Raw genomic sequence first — 18,255 nt, 5'->3', positions numbered from 1 at the left:
TTCCCAATATATTAAGAAAAAGAGATAACAAAAGTAGTATTCTCTACTACCAATTTTGTTTTAAAAAACACAATACACATGGATACATACAAAGACTGGAGAGAAATCACCAACATCTTCATAGCTGCTCTCTTTAGGTAAGAGTATAAGTGATGCATACATTCTTTCCTGGTTTTGATTATTTTAAACATTTACTACAATGAATGTGTTTTGTCTTTTCTGTGTGACACTTTTACTTTATTATTATCTTTACTTAGAGTCGAATTCACTCTGTGAAACTGTACAGTTCTAAGTTTTGACAAATACATAATACAGTTGTGAAGCAGCCACTGCAAGCAAGACACAGAACTGTGTCATCCCCCGCAAACCCCCTAGTGCCTCTCCTGTGGAGGCAGCCCCTCCCCGATCCTTAACTGTAGCAACCACTCATCTGTTCTCTGTCCCTATAGTTTTGCCCTTTCCAGAATGTCATATAAATGGAATCATACACTGTGAAGTCTTTTTTCTTTTTCTTTTTGGCTGCACTGCGAGGCATGCGGGATCTTAGTCCCCCGACCAGGGATCGAACCGGTGCCCCCTGCAGTGGAAGCGCAGAGTGTAACCACTGGACCGCCAGGGAAGTCCCATTATGAAGTCTTTTGAGTCTGAATTCTTTCAGTTAGTAAAATGCTTTCTCTCATCTCAGTCAGAGAAAACAAACAAAAAAAATACTAAATTATATTTTTAAAAGTTAAAAACGATTTTTTACTTAAAAAAACTTCATAAACTGAATTCTAACTTTTTTTTCTAATATGAAGGTAGCAGGAAGTACATCTTCAACTGAGAATTGCTTTCTTTCCTAGGGTTGCCGTTTCTTAGATGAGCCTGAAACCGCTTCACGGCGTTTTGGAAAACTTAGCAAAAATAAAACTGATTATCACGGACAACGGAGAATGTCTTTCATGAGAATTCACTCTCCATAATGTCTGTGACAGACGCCGAAGGCAGAGAAAGTTCCACTTTCCTAATAAGGCCACGTACTGCAGACCTGGCTGGGATCCCCTTGGGCTCGTGGCACCCCAGCCCTTGGAGCACCTGCCACATTCTGAGATAATTCATCAATTATCAGATACAAGCAGTTCCACTCTGTTGCTACAGCAGCCAATGCTAAATTGTAGGGGTCGTTTTTAACAAAACTCTTCTACTTCAAAAGATTCCTAATCAGGGGAGATACCAAACCTCACCGGCCCTTTGATCAGAGTTCTGTTGGCCTGTGGGAACGAGGAAAAGAAAGAAAGAAGCACCTTATGCTCATTTTCACAGAACTCTGGGCTCTGGTGCATCTGGTCCCTGCTCCAGCTATGAAAGTGAAAGATGGCAGCACTGGGACCCCACGAAGTAAGGAATGGTTTGAATTTATCCTTCTGGCCACCAATCTGGATTAGAGTTCATCATTTTGTCTCCTTTGCTAAAATGTGAGTTATCTGAAGGCAGCCATGTCCCACTTATCTTTTTAGTATTTCCCACAACATAAATGTTGGGTGAATAAACAAATGAAGAGATAAAAGAAGGAATGAAAAAAAAAAATTTTCCATCCTGAAATAATGGAGGTTCACTTCAGATCTGTAATCAGACTTTCCTCAACTTCATTTGTTAATATCTCTGGCATGATTTCAGAGACAAGTTAACATCTGAGCCCTCGGCATTGTGAGGTATACGTCAGACTGTGGAACGAGAACCGAGGAATTGTTTTCTCCACAGCACAACATCAGACTACATGCCTGGAGGAACAATGGCACAGAAACAGAAAAAAGAACAAGAGGGAGAAGGAGATGAAGAAGAAGAAGAAAAAGGAAAAATAAAATAATATTTACATGGCATATAACTCATAAGGACCTTTCACATTTATCATATATTTAACAATAATAAAAATATACAGAGTAATGGGCTTCCCTGGTGGCACAGTGGTTGAGAGTCCACCTGCCGATGCAGGGGACACGGGTTCGTGCCCCGGTCCGGGAAGATCCCACATACTGCCGAGCGTCTGGGCCCGTGAGCCATGGCCGCTGAGCCTGCGCGTCCGGAGCCTGTGCTCTGCAACAGCAGAGGCCACAACAGTGAGAGGCCCGCGTACGGCAAAAAAAAAAAAAATATATATATATATATATATATATATATGTACAGAGTACTGATGACTTCCCAAGAATTAGGAACAAATTCATTCTATTTATTAAAATTTACCAACCTCCTTTCCTATCATAAAGATGGAGCCTAGGAAGGGGCCTCTCTCCCAGAAATTCTCCCCTGATAGGAAGGGCAGGGCCTGCCTGCTGGGCAGGGACTTCAAGAAGACAGGCTGGACAGCTAGGGCCCTCCTGCAAACTAAAGGAAGGCCAGGGGAATTACAAAGTGCCCAGAAAGCAAAGGATATTCAGGAAGTTGTTGACTTCGTAGAACAGGGAGTGGGACAGAAAGAACAAATGGCACAGACAATCTTCAGAGCTCATCAGGACCACCATTGCCTCTGTCCCTCTATCTTCCTACCAGGTGCTGGAAGGCGGCTAAACAGGTGAGCCAAATATCACTTTTACTTCCAATCCATTTCCCTGCCCCACCCTGGCTTAAGTGCAAATAGTGAGGCTTAAGGGCAAAGCACCAAAAGAAAGCAGTAAAAAAAATACCCACAAAGGTGATACACATACTAATCCACACCTGAACAATCAGACATCTTGGCAAAAGCCACCGTCATCAAACACTCCGACACCATTTACTGTATGGCCTTAAACAATATCTTTGACCCTGAGTATCAGGCTGCTTCTGGATGGGGAACACGTCTGCCACGACTTAAAAAAGTCTCTTTAGACCTTTTTTCCTGTATCCATAATAAAGATAAAAAGACATCAGAACAATCCATTCCACCTTCTTCTCCTCCTCTCACCACACACACACACACACACACACACATACACACACACACACACACACACAAGCTCACACATTCAAAGCTGAACTACAGGAGACTCTGGGAGCAAATCTGGACAGCGTTCCTCCCCGAGGTCCTGTACAGTGGAGTTGACGCTGTCATGCAGCAAAATACTCCAAGTTCCACAGCCTCTAGGGATCAGCATTTAAGGAACTTGGTTGGTATTTCTGTAATATGAACCATCAATACTAACATTCTGGTTCAAAGGCACCTATGGTTGGAATAAAGGAAACAATTTGGGGCACTTTTCTCCACCCCTTTTCAGAAATACTTTCTGTGGGAAAGGAGGAGGTGGGGTAGGGGAAAGAGAAACACAGAACGAGGCAGAAACTGAGACACAAGTCATTCTTTGCGGGGGAAAAAAAAAACATTAAAACTTATAAATGCTACTATAATACTATTTATATTACTCTATATTATAAAATAGATAAATTATTCCAAATAGAATTATTATCCAAAGACAGAAAACCATAATACAATCATTTCCTGCTAAGAAACATGATACTGTATATCTAAAAACAGTATAAACAAATGCTACCCTGAAATAACCGTGAAAGTTCAGACATAAATCCTCAGGGTAAAAAAAGCACAACGATGGTTATATTACAAAGTTGTATTCCTCAAATTTAGAGGCTAGTTCAACAGAACAACAAAGCACAATTTATATTCATTTCCCACATTTTCAAAGGCTATGTATAAGGAATTCTTTTAATTCATCAGGTTTTTTAAACTTCATACAGTGTAGATACTTTGTATTTTAGAATTTATTTGATGAGAAATACATTATTTACCTATGGCAGTCAATGTATATTTTTCAAAGTATCAGATATAACTAAAAGAAAAAATCGTGTTTACCCTAATACCCCCAGCCCCCTGGAAGAAAGCTTTCTGGAACAGTTAAAACTATTCATTTCCGTCCACATGGAAAGGAAGCTACCCGTGTATCTTGCTTCATGTGAGTCATAAGGCAAAGTCTGAAGAATTAAAACAATAAACTGAAGCCTTCCTCCCCAAAATGCAGCCAGCAAAATTTATGAGACCTGAAAGCATGGGCTACATGAGTTTAGCAACACAGAAGAGAATTCTGCTTTTGCACAGACCAAGCCACTGAATCAGAGAGAACACTGTGGGCTCCTTCATGGATTTTCTTTTCTTTATTTTGTGAAGTGAGGCCCTGAGCCTGACTCACAGAGGACACACACTCTGTTGACTGACTGACTGAATGAGGAAATGGCACTAAGTGCCTGATCAAAGCCCAGGGGGTTTTGCAGAGCACTCTATCAGAGTCTGTATGCAAAACATTTTCCTTTCTTTTTCTCATGCTCCACGATGGATCAAAGATGGTTGCAGATTCTTTGTCATCTCTTCCGTGGAACATCCCCTCTGCTATCTGCTCTAATTGGGGGTGGAGGGGTGTGCTGTGACTGCTCTGTCCAAGAGAATATGGAAGAACTGACTCTGTGGCAGTTTCCAGAGCCAGGCCCAAGACCCTGGCAGCTTTCAATTCCTGTCTCTTAGAACATTCTCTTGCAGAGACCCAAGCTGCTATGTAACACGTCCCACTGCTCTGAGATTGCCAAGCTAGAGATGCCGTGGGCAAATACTCCAGCTTTTAGTCCTAGCTATGCTCAGTCTTCCAGCAGCCCTTTCCATGGTGCCACACACTTGAGTAAACCCACCTTGGACCCTCCAGGCCAGGCCACCCACCGGTCGGCCACCGTTAAGTGACCTCGGTCAAAATCACGTACAGCACAAGAACAGTCCAGCTGAGCCCTGCCCCAATTCCTGACCACGAAATGGCGTGATATAATACAATGGCTATTGTTTCAAGCCACTGAGTTTTGCGATAATGTATTACACAGTAATAAATAGCTGGAACGTATTCTTTCTCTCCTTCTAGTGATCAGCAGTGAAAGCCACAGGCAGCCATGCTGATACAGCTAGTCTTTGTACTCATCTACGTTTGGCTCTCAAGACAATGCAAATAGATGTTGGAAGTCTGAAGCAGCGCTTTGGGCTTTTAATGCGATGGCAAGTAGATACCTACCCACCAGCCTTGCCACCAAAGGCCACGAAGCCTCCACCAGGCCCCACCGAAGGCCATACCTGCCTCATGAGCTCCTCTTGACGCATCCTAATTCTCTCTCTCTCCATCTGGATCCTCTGAAGCCGAAGTTTCTGCTGCTGCTGCTGCTGCGTGGTCAGCGCGTTGGGCATACTCATGAGCCCTGCTGGGGGGTTCTGAGGAGGGTGGCTCTGCTGGCTCAGGGAACTGGATGCCATCTGCTGCTGGTGCTGGTGATTCATCACTACAGGAGGGAAGAACAGGCGGGTTAACGACCAGGGACCACAGCACCTTATCAAAAAGAGATCATCAGAATGCTTTGCGCTTTACACTATAGATTCCTGAGATTCCTTCCAAAGCACTTTCCTGTTAATCATTACTGTTGAAGTAATTATTACCTTAATTCAATGCCTGGAGGCTCAGATACTGGCCCTTCTCCTGGCTCACCTAGTCGTGGCTTTTGTGCCCTGTTAAAAACCTGATTTCACACCTTGCCTGTGTTCTAGGATACATTTTAAACCTTTCAGAGAACAGAGTGGTCGTAAGTAAATTCCACACAAGTTGACACAGCATAAAAGCTAATTTCACCAGGACATCTGGGGGTGTGTATGCACGGTCTCAGATAAACTGCATGCTTATGGCAGGGCTAAGGAGGGCATGTGATCATTGATAGGTGGTGGGTAGAAAATAATACTTAGGATGGATGAGTGAATTGACGAGTGACATGTAAAACATAGTACCTAGATCAGGGACCTACACAAAAGCAGGACGCCATTCACGCTTTGTTAAAAGAGGGTGCCCCAAAGAAATTATTTAGTGAGAAATTATTAGTGAATAATTAGAGAATCATTTAGTGAGAATTATTGTGAGAAAGAAATGATATAAAAATGCTAACAGCGTTTGTGATTGGATAAAGCCACAAGAAGTGTTTGAAACTTTTTACGGATTTTCTATTTGTCTGCATTTACCGACATTTAAAATTTTGGCATGCAGTACTTCACTTTAGAAAAAAAAAATTTGTAATCCTTTAATAAATTCTATAATTGGTGTCTCCCCACACCACCACCCCCCCGCCAAAAAATGCATCTTAAAAAGTGCTAGCTTTCCTCCAAACAGTTTACCAGTCAAATCTGCTTAACTTCTGCCTGGGTAATATCCTACAATAAAGAAAACCATGCTTTTCAGTCTATTTGCTCCTAGGTCAGGGCCAAAGGCAACAATGTGTAATTTTATATACTTACTTCATTTCTGAGGGAAAAAAACGCTCAATTTTTGCTATATTTGGTATCATTACCTTTAAAAGATAAAATTATTGGCATACTTTACTTAAAGTTCAAAGTAAAATATTTCAGATCATCAGTTTGTTATGGATATTACAAGGGAACATATTTTATAACTAAACTTTCTTAGATGAATTTTAAATTAGCCTAATCAACTATGTATTAAGTGAATGTGTAGAAAACACACACACACACACATTGAAAAGAAAGTACCAGGAAACCCTCCTACACTGTTTGTAGGAATGTAAATTGGTATAACCACTATGCAGAACAGTACGGAGGTTCCTTAAAAAACTAAAAATAGAACTACCATATCAGCCAGCAATCCCACTCCTGGCCATATATCTGGACAAAACCATAACTTGAAAAGATACGTGCACACCAATGTTCACTGCAGCACTACTTACAATAGCCAAGACAGGGAAGCAACCTAAATGTCCGTGGACAGAGGAACAGGTAAAGAAGATGTGGTACATATATACAATGGACTATTACTCAGCCATAAAAAAGAATGAAATAATGCCATTTGCAGCAACATGGATGGACCTAGAGATTATCATACTAAGTGAAGTAAGTCAGACAAAGACAAATATCATATAATATCACTCATGTGGAATCTAATTTTAAAAAATGATATAAATGAACTTAGTTACAAAACAGCAACAGACTCACAGACTTAGAAAACAAACTTATGGTTACGAAAGGGGAAACGTAGCGGGGAGGCATAAATTAGGAGTTTGGAATTAACATACACACACTATTATATATAAAATAGAGAATCAACAAGGACCTACTGTGTAACACAGGGAACTCTACTCAATATTCTGTAATGACCTATATGGGAAAAGAATCTGAAAAAGAATGAATATATGTATAACTGAATCACTATGCTGTACACCTGAAACCAACACAACATTGTAAATCAACTCTACGCCAGTAAAATTTTAAAAAAGAAAAGAAAATACCAACACTGAAGATTTTCTGTAGAAGAACTGGTTTCCTTAAGGAAGAATTAATTCCATGACAGGAACTTCCTCTGGATGGGAGTAGAGGTGGGGTAAAAATACTTTTTTTTTTTTTAAATTTACTTATAACTCACTCAAGTCTTTATCCCATTCCCACTGTGTGCTGGGCACTGGGTTTGTAGTTGAATAAACAGCTCCTGCCTTCACAGGAACTCGCAAGGAACGTGTGAAGAAATGAGGTGGGTTTTTATGCTTGGCCGTGGAGCGCTAGAATGTTAGACTTTGTAAGGACTCCTGGAAAGCATCTAGTCCAGCCTTTTATTTTGTGAAACCCAGGGAGGTGAGGGGCGTGCTCTGCTTAGAAACAGGCGGAACCAGGGCCACAGTTGAACCCCCAACACTCCGTCCACCTGCCCTTTCAACTGTCCTTGGCCGCCCTCTGCCACACCTGAAACTGAAGACCAGGAACGATCACTGAAACTGAGGCAACCCCGCTACACACGGTTTCCCTTCAGTTGATCGCAAGGAAGCACCACTTAAACAGCAGACCCTCAAAGCACTCAAAACAGGGCCCTGGGACAAAGGTTGCTCAGGTTACAATTAGGAAGGGCTCAAGGAAGGTTTGGACAGATGTACAACTCTGCTCAATCCCAGGAAAGTCAGTCGAGGCAAGTTAAGATACTGGAGTATTCTGCCCAAACAGTTTGGGCTTCACTTCCCGAATCAAGCCCACCACCAAGAACTCTCATTTCTTGGCACCGTCCCTGGCACACAGGGAAACTCAGTAAACGATGGGATGAATGACTGAAACCAGCTGGGCATTCCTTATGTTCTCAGTTTGAGAACAGAAAAAAAGCACAGCTGTGATCAATGCCAAAATAACTGAAATAAGTAGGCCATTTCTACAGCTTGTTGGAGCGTAATCACAATCTCTATTTGAAGGCCTGGGTGGGAGGGTCAGGGATGGGGCACACACTGTGTCATCGGGGAAAAGTTCTCTTAAATACCAATTCAAGTAAGACAAAGTCCAGATATCCAGAAGGGTTTAATTCATAAGACCTCCTTCAGGCCAGGAGAAGGACGCTTAGATGGAAGAATAGTGATTATCTCCAGGCACAGTCATTTCTGAACCTTCTGAAAAAGTATGCTCCTATTTTTCTGATGTAACTACTATAGACAAAAAAAAAAAAAAAAAAAAAAAAAACCAAATTGTGTCTATAAGAGAAATGTGTAAATTGACTATTTCCAATATCAGAAATCCCCAGGTTAGGAAAAAAGCTTAAAAATGTTAAATTTTTTTGTTAACCGTTCAGAGGTTATGTTCATTTTCATAACTCAGGTTCTTTGAAAAATATTAAAACCGGCTCAAGTCTGGTACTTACTGACATGACAAATCAGACCCATCTGCCGTAACTTGGGAAGACAGCATTGTCAGTCTACTCACACAGGATTCTGTTACTCCACTCCACACACTGTCCAGATACTGCTTGGCAGGTTTTATTGATGTCTGCCTCCTTATCTGGGGGAGTCTAAGACTTGGAGAAGATCTCTTCCAAAACCACACCCTTGCGAGCCTTTGAAACACCAGCCCTTACGGCGACCATCCATTGGGAAGGCATGGTGGACATGCTGCTTTCTCCCAGTTAATTTAGATTTGATCCTTCAGACTACACTCAGACTAAACATCTCCAGCTATTAACTGTAGTGACTGGAAAAGAGTAGAACTTAGCCAGTGGCTTTGTTTTCAAAATAAAGCACACCCACCAACGGAGAAGTCTATATGAGAATATTCACCATAGTATTGTCCATAACAGCAAAAGACCAAAAACAGTGTCCACCAATAAGAGATCATGATGCATTCATTCAGAGGAATTCTATGTGGCTATTCTGAAGAATAAAGAAGCTCTGTAGGTCCTTCTATGGAACAATCTCTAAGAAACAATGTTTAGAAGAGGGAAGAAAAAAAAATCCAAGGAAAAGAAATGCATGTAAGAGCATGCCACTATTTGTAACTAGAAAAATGGAGGCAGTGGGCATTCATATCATATCAATACATATACAGCAAATCTCTCTAGGAAAATACACAACAGTGGGTGCCTCTGGAGAGGAAACGGGGTGTCAAGGATGGGAGGAGATCTTCCTTTTCCTCTTCTGCACTGTTTGAAGTTTTTCTGTGTGCATTTATTATTTATGTAAAACATAAAAATGTGAAAGTAAAAAACAGAAAACAAAAGCACGGTCATGGCTCCCCTGGTGGTTTAGTGGTTGAGAGTCCGCCTGCCGATGCAGGGGACACGGGTTCGTGCCCCAGTCCGGGAAGATCCCATATGCCGTGGAGCGGCTGGGCCCGTGAGCCATGGCCGCTAAGCCTACGCGTCCGGAGCCTGTGCTCCGCAACGGGAGAGGCCCACGTACCGCAAAAAATAAATAAATAAATAAATAAAGCACGGTCATGTATGCATCAAATATGCAAAATATTTTCTTGGTGGACTGAAAGGAGGTAACCCCCAAATTATTTGAAAAAAAACGAATAAGGCTTAAAATATAGTCAAGATCCTCAAAACTAAGAGCCTGCCTGGTGCAACTTCTTGTGAAGGTGAGGAAACAATACCCAGAGAAATAGTGAATTTGGTCAAAATCATAAAATGGTCCAGGGCCTAGAAGCCAGGTGTCCTGCCTGACTCAACCCAGGTGCCCATGATTCCACCTGTCACTCTGTTCCCTCTAGTCATTTCATTTCAGACTGTTTTTGAATCTTTTATTAGGTTGAATCTCATGAACTTCACTGATGGTTGAGGTTCTAGCTACTCAAAGACAAAGAGGCAACAGAGGCCCAAGACAGAGACAAACAGAGAGGAGGTCCTCAGGAGAGCACAGGAAGGAAAACATCTAGACTTGCAATGAACAAAATACTCCTTGGGATAATATTCCATAACATTTTAGGGAGAGAATAGTTCAGTTAAAAAAAAAAAAAAGAAAAGCAGCAGAGTATCTCAAATGCAGTATCTGAGGCCAAACCAGTTAAGGGCAGACTGCCACTAAATGCCTCAAAAAGGCTAAAGACCTAGTCAAGTTCTAGACTTTTGCCAGTCCCCACAGAAAGGAATAACCCAAACAGAAGATTTCTCCATTGAAGCAGGAATGTATCAAAACTAAAGCAGAAAAAAAAAAAAAAAAACAAAAACCTAAAGCAGAGACTTCTTTTTTTTTTCCTTCCAAGAGAGTCAGAATTTAAATTGAAACCCACATGTATCTTTTTCATTCTTTTCATCTCCTTTTCCTTTCTCTCTTTTTTTTTCTTTCTTCTTTGATAATTGGCTTTCTCTTCTGTGTTTGGCAATCGAACATAACCAAGCTCTACAGATATGTAACCAGAAACATTTCACTGCTATTATTCAATATAAAAGAAAACACCAAGAAAAACAAAACTCCACAGCATCTGAGATATGAACACTCTTTTGATTTAATGATTGTATCCTTGGTGAAGTAAACGGTCAACATGGGAATGGGGTGTGCAGAGGGGGTGACTACCCAGACTCTCTGTTTAATGCTGCCCAGGACGCTGATGCACCCTCTGACCTGCTCCAGCAAACACACTTGGTCACGTCTACAAAGCCCCACAAGTAGACTTGAGGCCAGGAAGGTCCCTGGACTCAGTTCTAAGCCTACACATCATTTGTTGTATAAGAAGCAGACGTGGAAAAGGTGAAGGCTTCACTCCTGAACTTTTGCCTTTTGCAGCAGCAGGGACAGAGAGCGACAGCTCACAGACAAAGTGTTTGGGCAGCTTCCCCAAGCCAGGAGCTGCAGACGAGGAGGGAGGCCAGGGAATCAGGTTGTCCAGCGGGCCTCCTGGAATGTTTGACAAATGTCTTTCTGGCCTCGGAGAGGTTCAGTGGCTTGCTTTTCTGTGTCCTGGGCTTGCTTCCCTTGTTTTTAAAATAGGCTATGGTTACACACACACACACACACACACACACACACACACACACACACACAAAATGCCAAATGAAGAAAACAAAACCACAAGATTAGGCTCAACTACAAAACCTGTCACGGGCCTGCATGGGGCTGGCTCTGAGCAGATTATGGAAAGGACAACCAGCTTGCCAATGGCTAGAAGCCACACCTAAGCCCTAGAAAGACACAGAAATTACTTTATTCCCTTCAAATCCTTCTCCCTGATGCACATGTGAATCTGGGGAGGGCAGAGAGGAATACTTTTTGCTAGTTATCCACTGTTGTTCAAGATACAAAGTAACAGAAAAACAAAACGAAACAAAATGCAGGGAAAGCGGGGGTTATAAGAGACTGCCAGAGTATCTGCTGAAACTCTCCATCAGCAGATGTTGATTTAACAGGAAAATCTCAAAGATGGTTTAATTTGTACTCCAGTTTTCGCAGGTGGTAAACAGAATCTTGCTAAATGAACTTCAGTTCCACATATTCAAAGTAATAGTTTAGTTTTGGGGTTTCTTTCTTTCTTTTTTTAAAAGCTTCTATGATAAATCATCAAGCATTCCAAAGAACCCTTCTAACATCATCCCTTGAGCGTGGGAAGAGCTTTGAAGAGGCTGACTTTTTGTGAAAACCTGCTTGCAGTTTCCTCAAAGTAGACAAATATGCAACATTCGAATACTGTACGCACCTTGGGTAATACACTTGATTTGGGATGTGGGAAACTTCCTCCTCCCATTTGGAACAGGTGTTTAATTCAGTTTGACGTTTGGGCTAATACGTTTATGTAAATTGCATCAGAAACACATTCCAGAAACCTAAACACCCATGAGAGGGCAACACAAGCTCTCCTGCATCATGGACTGTTAACAACGGGAAGCTTGACGATCACTCCATTCTCTGTCCCTGCTCTACAAATGCTGAAACGGGTCTGTCACAGTGAGTGACCAGTTGTCCTAAGTTTGACTAACGGGTTTCCTGGGACACGGGACTTTCAGGGCTACATCCAGGAGAGTCCCAGGCAAATGGGATTGGTTGGTCACCCTAAGCCTGTGAATGTCCGTGTCCCCAGAGCTAACTCATGGCAGTAGAACCCAAGTTTCCTATTTCCACGCTAATGTGTTTCCTTACAAAGAGAACCAGCGCCCGTATGAAATAACCATCTGATATTTAGAATGACAGTCAGGCTGCCCAGATTAGCTCTCAGTGTGTCCTCCATGGGTTACAACTAGCTGCCTGTCCTTTTGTACCCATACAACTTGGTAATTGGAGAGGGAATATGACGCCTGCACTTACTCTGTAACTTTTTAAGGAAATCAAGCACTATTTATGACATTGCATTGCACCACTTGTAAACATGCACTTGGTTAAGGCTGAAAGTCAGGAAATCTTTCCTGTTGGATTCTGGGTTGGGCTATACACACAGAACAGAAGCTCTTTTAAGAAACACTGAAGAGTTTTCTTCCTGTGATTTGAACTCTCACTTTCCTGGGGGCTGGATTTGTGCTCTTTATAAATAAGACCTAGGAAGGAGCCAAGTCTCCCCCTGCCCCTTGGAACCAACCCCAATGATACGGATGTTCCTTATAAACATAGAACACAGATAATTTAGTGCATTTCAAACCTGACTTGCTGATGCATACAGTAGGCACTAAATACATTCTCCCTGAACCAAACTTCAGGGTTTATGGGTCAGAAATTGGTGTATGATATCAGTTCATTTGTAAGAAGATGATCAGCATAGACTTTTCTAATTTAAAAGAAACATAATATGAAGAAAACTCAGAATAAACTGGAAATCCCTCCCCACCACACACACAGACACAACTCTTTCTCTTGAGGATGCGTTTTAATCACTACTCCCCTAATCTTATAAGTGAATATTTAATGAATACTAGACTTTTGTGGCTGCTTTCTCTTTACTTCCAGAACATAGTTCCCTGTTCAGGACCCATTGCATTTTGCTCTGTTTTATCATTAGTGGTTTACAAACCCCACCACACTCATCACAGCTAGGGCCATGTATTTACACTACTTTGAAGCATGACCATAGAAGTTCAGGCTGGAAGGGGCTCAGTCCATTTTGACCAGGGTTCTCAATTCTTCTTTTTAGCAGCAGGATCTTTCTCCAGAGCCTGATATATGGCATGAGGCAGAGACACCCCACATGGGCAGGGGCTCATTCACAACACGCCTGGGGCCTGTGCTGGTGCCAGTGAGCGCTTAAATGGCAGCCCTTTTGACTCTCTTCTTAAAGCCCTTAAGACTCTCTTCTTAAATTTTCTTGGTCTGGCTTTCACTGTGCTTTCCCTACAGGCGTTTCCCAACTCTTGTGTCAAAATATTAAACAAAGTTTTAAAATATGTTGAACAGACACAGCTCTTGGAGACTGAATACTAACTAAGCTTAGCTTCTGCTCACATGCCCCTGAAACCCTGGCATGGGGCCTTGGGACACAATTTAAAACCACTGACTTAAGCCAATTCACTCATTTTTGAAATGAAGAAACTTGGAAGGTTAAGTGACTCAGCACAAATCACAGGCATAGACTGTGACAAACCTAGGAAGCCCAGGGAATGTGCTGGAATGCACGGCTGGCATCGGCTGCATTGACCACCAATCACCGCCCTGTCCTGCGATCCAAAAATATTTACTGAGTGAAATTTGGTGACAAGGATTGAGGAGTTTCCTTTTCCCTATTTCATGAAAAGGTCTAACGCAGGCTAATTTAATTAACTTATTTACTTATAAAATGATGAAATCAACACGGATCACATGTTACAATGACACCCTGCGCGATCTGGTTTTACAGAGAATGGTATAGGGCTTTCTTCTTCAGTCCTTAGAAAAAAAAAAAAAGACAAAATCAGACAACTTTGAAGAGTTACATTTCATAATTCAGGAAGGTTTCAAGGAGAAGAGGTGCTGCCATCAGGCGGTACTAGCCCTTCTGGCCACAGCGGCTTTGGGGAAGTAATGATATGCAACAGACAGAAGCCAAAACAGGTGTAAATCATATCTGACATATATGCAGAGCCAGCCACACCAAGCTTCAAAAATATTTCAGCAGCAAGAGTGTCTGGGTGCAGCTGCGGGTCTTTTCCTCTCTGTTTATGGGCCGTACATGGCTTAACTCATGTGAACTGGCCAATGTCAGGTGTCACGCAGCCCTGTCTGATGGAAAACACATGTCTACGGAGGTCGAAAAGAAAAACCCAGCCTCAGTCCAGCCTGGACTCAGTCACGATACAATGAAGGGGGGAAAAGGGCTGCAGACACGTCTCTCGCCCTTCTTGCGCCTCTCTCAGCTCCTGCTAACAATGAGTCGCTTGTTTCTCTTATTTCCCAGAAACAGTATTAGCCGTCCAACAAGGTCAGCAAAAAAAAAAAAAAAAAAAAAAAAAAAAAAAGGCAGCCTTTCACTTCAGGGTGCATTCGGTTCCAAAAATCTGTAAAGTATTAAACCAAGAAGCTGCACCATCCCAACTTCACACTGAGCCCTTTATTCCAATTCTGGGTGAGAATAGCTATAAGGAAATTTCTCAGCTGGCTCAGTTGGTAAGGCATAGAGTTCTGGGATCCCTGTGCATTCAGCCACACTTTCTCGGCTTCAAACCTTAAAGTCACTTCCAGTGCCCCCAAAACTGAACAGGTGGACCTTAGGTTTTCCAGATGCCCCCAGCTGGTCTGGTTTTAGACTTGTAACCCAAGCTGCATTTACTTCACAAGAAACCCTGAATTGTTAGCACCAGCACACGATTTTCCTACTTGCTCTCCTGTCTGCCCATCCAAACAGTAATCTAGTCAACAAACCAGGGTGCGAGTATTCAGGCAACTCTGCTCTCTTAGGTATAAAGATGGAAATGCCTGTGACCTAGGTTTTTATGTTTGCCTAGCAAATGCATCATCTACGATGTATATTTTATTGGCATTTAAAGGATTACAACATCGGTTTTCATGGTTTTGACAGATCCAGGACAAGCTAGAAAAAAAAAAGAAATCACATCTTTCTGGCATGTTCATTTATCTGGGTCTTTCTGCGGTAAAGAAACCATATTTCTTCTACCTAAAGCAGCACCAGAATGTGCTACTCAGATTCCATGTGATTTCTGGGATATCTCAAGATTTATCAAAAGTGGCCAGGAAGGAAGCACATCTATGAAGGCAGTGAATTTAGGCAAATAAGGACCTAACTCGGAAAAAAGGAAATTGGGTGTTTCACTGTGCTGCTTCACAAAGTTATCTTTGTGTCTTTGAATTTAATTCCATGGCCTGGCAACAGCAGCAAAACCAAAACTTTTCTTGTTTTATTATCTTCAGACAATAGGTATACTTTTATCCCAGCAGGAAATGGAAACTCTGATTCATGCATTTATTTTCATTAGTCAGGAGAGAGTTTATCGCAGCTTTTTATTGGTTAGCTTTCCTGAATGATTTTAAAACTACTCCAGGTGCAAAGTGTGGCAACCCAAGCTTAATAACAGAAAATGAATCCGCAGCTGCGTTCCACAAGAAGCGAGGAGAAGTTGCCAGTGTGGGCTGCTGGTTCTTAATCTGTTTTCTTTTTATTACGTGCCATTTTAGCAAACATCTTTATTATTAAAAGAGCTCATACAACAGACGCTCCAAGAGGTAAGTCAAAGGATTTGAACGATTTATGAAAGAGAACATGTATTTACTAATCAAACATGGAAAAATTATCAGCTTCACAAGGAATCATAGAAATGCAAATTAAAGAGCCATTCTTCAGCAATCAAATTAGCAGAAATAATACAGTAAAGGTGATGTGGGTGTTTTGCATCCAGCCATGAGTACTCAGGAAAAAAAACCAAAACAAAACAAGAATTTAACCAGGGGTAGCAGGATTAAGAAATCTGCTAAAATTATTTGTCAAGTTTTGGGACTTTGTGCTTATATGCATGTACCCCTAGATCTTATAGGATTTCTAGTGACCCCAAAAGGCTAATTACCTTTGAAATGAAAATGTATCAAAATACTAATAGTGGTGGTGCTCGGATGGTAAGCCTATGCATGATTTTTTTCTTTCCGGTGTTCCAAGTTTCATTTAAATATTCACTCACCAAATATCTGCTGAGCCCCGTGCAGGTGCAAGGCCCTGTTTCTAGGTGCTAGAGATACTGATGAATATGGCTCACCACAGCCATGATGCCCCACAGGCCCTGGCCCTTCAGGAGATTATAGTCTAGTGGGGAGACACAATAGCAAATATATGGTATAATTCTAATGATAAGGGCTTTGAACAAACAAATGCAGAACTATCTGAAACAGGCATTCCTTCTGTGCCTGAGGAGGTAATGTGTGATCTAAAAACATCTGGATGAAGTGCAGAAATCAGGGTGGGGGGCATACTAGGCTGAGGGAGAACAAGTGCAAAGGTCCTGAGGTGGGAAGGGGCCTGACCTGTAGGCTTGGAGTACTTGAGCAAAACAGGGTGGCCCGTGTGGCTGAGGGGCACAGAGGGAGAGGCAGGGGCCAGGGCCTATGGGGCATCATGGCTGTGGTGAGCACTACAGTTAGCCTCTGTTCCAAAGTGATAGAAATCTCCTTCGGGCTACGACATGAGAAACTGTCAGAGTATTTCATACACTATGGTGAAATAAAAAATTCCGAAGAAATCAACAGATGGAGAAGTTAGGGATCTGTGTCTCTGAGCCGTTGTCCCTCAGCCCTGTGAGGTCGTTCAGAGTCATCTTTGGGCAAGAAAAGAATAAGTTCTGCGGTGGAGGTAAGGAGAGGTAGAAACCAAAACAGCTCTGCTCTTTAAACACTTTCAAAAGGCGATCCTGGTCCCAAGCCAAACAAAAACAAAAACCGACGCCTCTAAATTTCATTTGTCAGGATGTGCCAAGGGGGCCCTGTTCTTAAAAACGGAAACAAAACGAAACACACACCAACAACAAAAAGCTACAACTCTGGATTTTCTGAATTGTATGCCCGAGTCCAGCTGGTACGCGGGGTAGCCTTGTGGTCTGCAGCCGTTCCTGGCTGGTTCTCTGAGATGATGCCACAACCTAGGGTCAAGGAAGGGTAGAGAAAACCTCTCTCTAGAACTCCGGGTATTCACAGTTGGGAGACTTTTTGAGGACTGCTAGATCGCAGTGTCTAGATCACGTATGGGGAATTAGCAGGAGAACTCCCCCTTCGGCCTCTATACCTGGAAAAGCTTTGCTTCTCCTCCACACCAGGCAAGCCTTTCCCTGACGGATGCTTTGACTCCTGTAACTGAACATATCTCGTCCTCCGAGCACGAACCCCCCCAAGTCTCAGAATCAAACCTGCAGGCACCTCTAGCAACCACACGAGGCCTGCAGTATGCGTTTTTCTCCCTGCCTTTATTATTTTCTCAGCCACAGTCTTCTACCCCAACTTAAGTCAATTATTTATATGTATACTTTTTTTTTTTTTTTTTTTTTTTACCACACCACGCGGTATGGGGGATCTTAGTTCCGCAACCAGGGATCAAACCCACGCCCCCTGCATTGGAAGTGCAGAGTCTTAACCGCTGGTCCACCAGGGAAGTCCCTATATGTAGACTTCTGAATTAAGTGTGTGGGAAGAGGCAAGAGTAGAATCAACAGATGGAAGCGTCACAGTTTCGTTTCAAAGCTCTATCTCTCTATATACAGCTACACCAATATAGCATTTTTTAAAATTTTATATTGGAGTATATTTGATTAACAATGTTGTATTAGTTTCAGGTGTACAGCAAAGTGAGTCAGTTATACATATACATGTATCTATTCTTTTTCAAATTCTTTTCCCATTTAGGTTGTTACATAATATTGAGTTCCCTGTGCTATAGAGTAGGTCCTGATTGGTTATCCATTTTAAATACAGCAGTGTGTACATGTCAATCCCAAACTCCTAATCTATCCCTCCCACTACCCTGCCCCCCTGGTAACCATAAGTTCGTTCTCTAAGTCTGAGAGTCTGTTTCTACACCAATATAGTATTATTATTGGTTTTTTTTTTTTGCAGTACGCGGGCCTCTCACTGCTGTGGCTT

The 18,255-nt window shown here is 42.1% G+C and overlaps 1 protein-coding gene across 3 annotated transcripts in view; it reads right to left on the bottom strand.

Annotated features, from left to right (window-relative positions):
• Positions 1 to 18,255, bottom strand: part of WWTR1 (WW domain containing transcription regulator 1) — a 131,868-nt gene that overhangs the window by 19,759 nt on the left and 93,854 nt on the right. For all 3 annotated transcript variants that reach the window (XM_073803706.1, XM_004316774.4, XM_073803707.1), the window contains one exon: positions 5,069 to 5,271. In XM_073803706.1, coding sequence (XP_073659807.1) covers positions 5,069 to 5,271 — 203 coding nt within the window. The remainder of the gene's footprint in view (positions 1 to 5,068; positions 5,272 to 18,255) is intronic.

This window comes from Tursiops truncatus, chromosome 4 (genome assembly GCF_011762595.2).
Source record: "Tursiops truncatus isolate mTurTru1 chromosome 4, mTurTru1.mat.Y, whole genome shotgun sequence".
Taxonomy (NCBI): domain Eukaryota; kingdom Metazoa; phylum Chordata; class Mammalia; order Artiodactyla; family Delphinidae; genus Tursiops; species Tursiops truncatus.
Note: the sequence above shows the minus strand (reverse complement) of the source record. Positions and strands in the feature narration are given on the sequence as shown.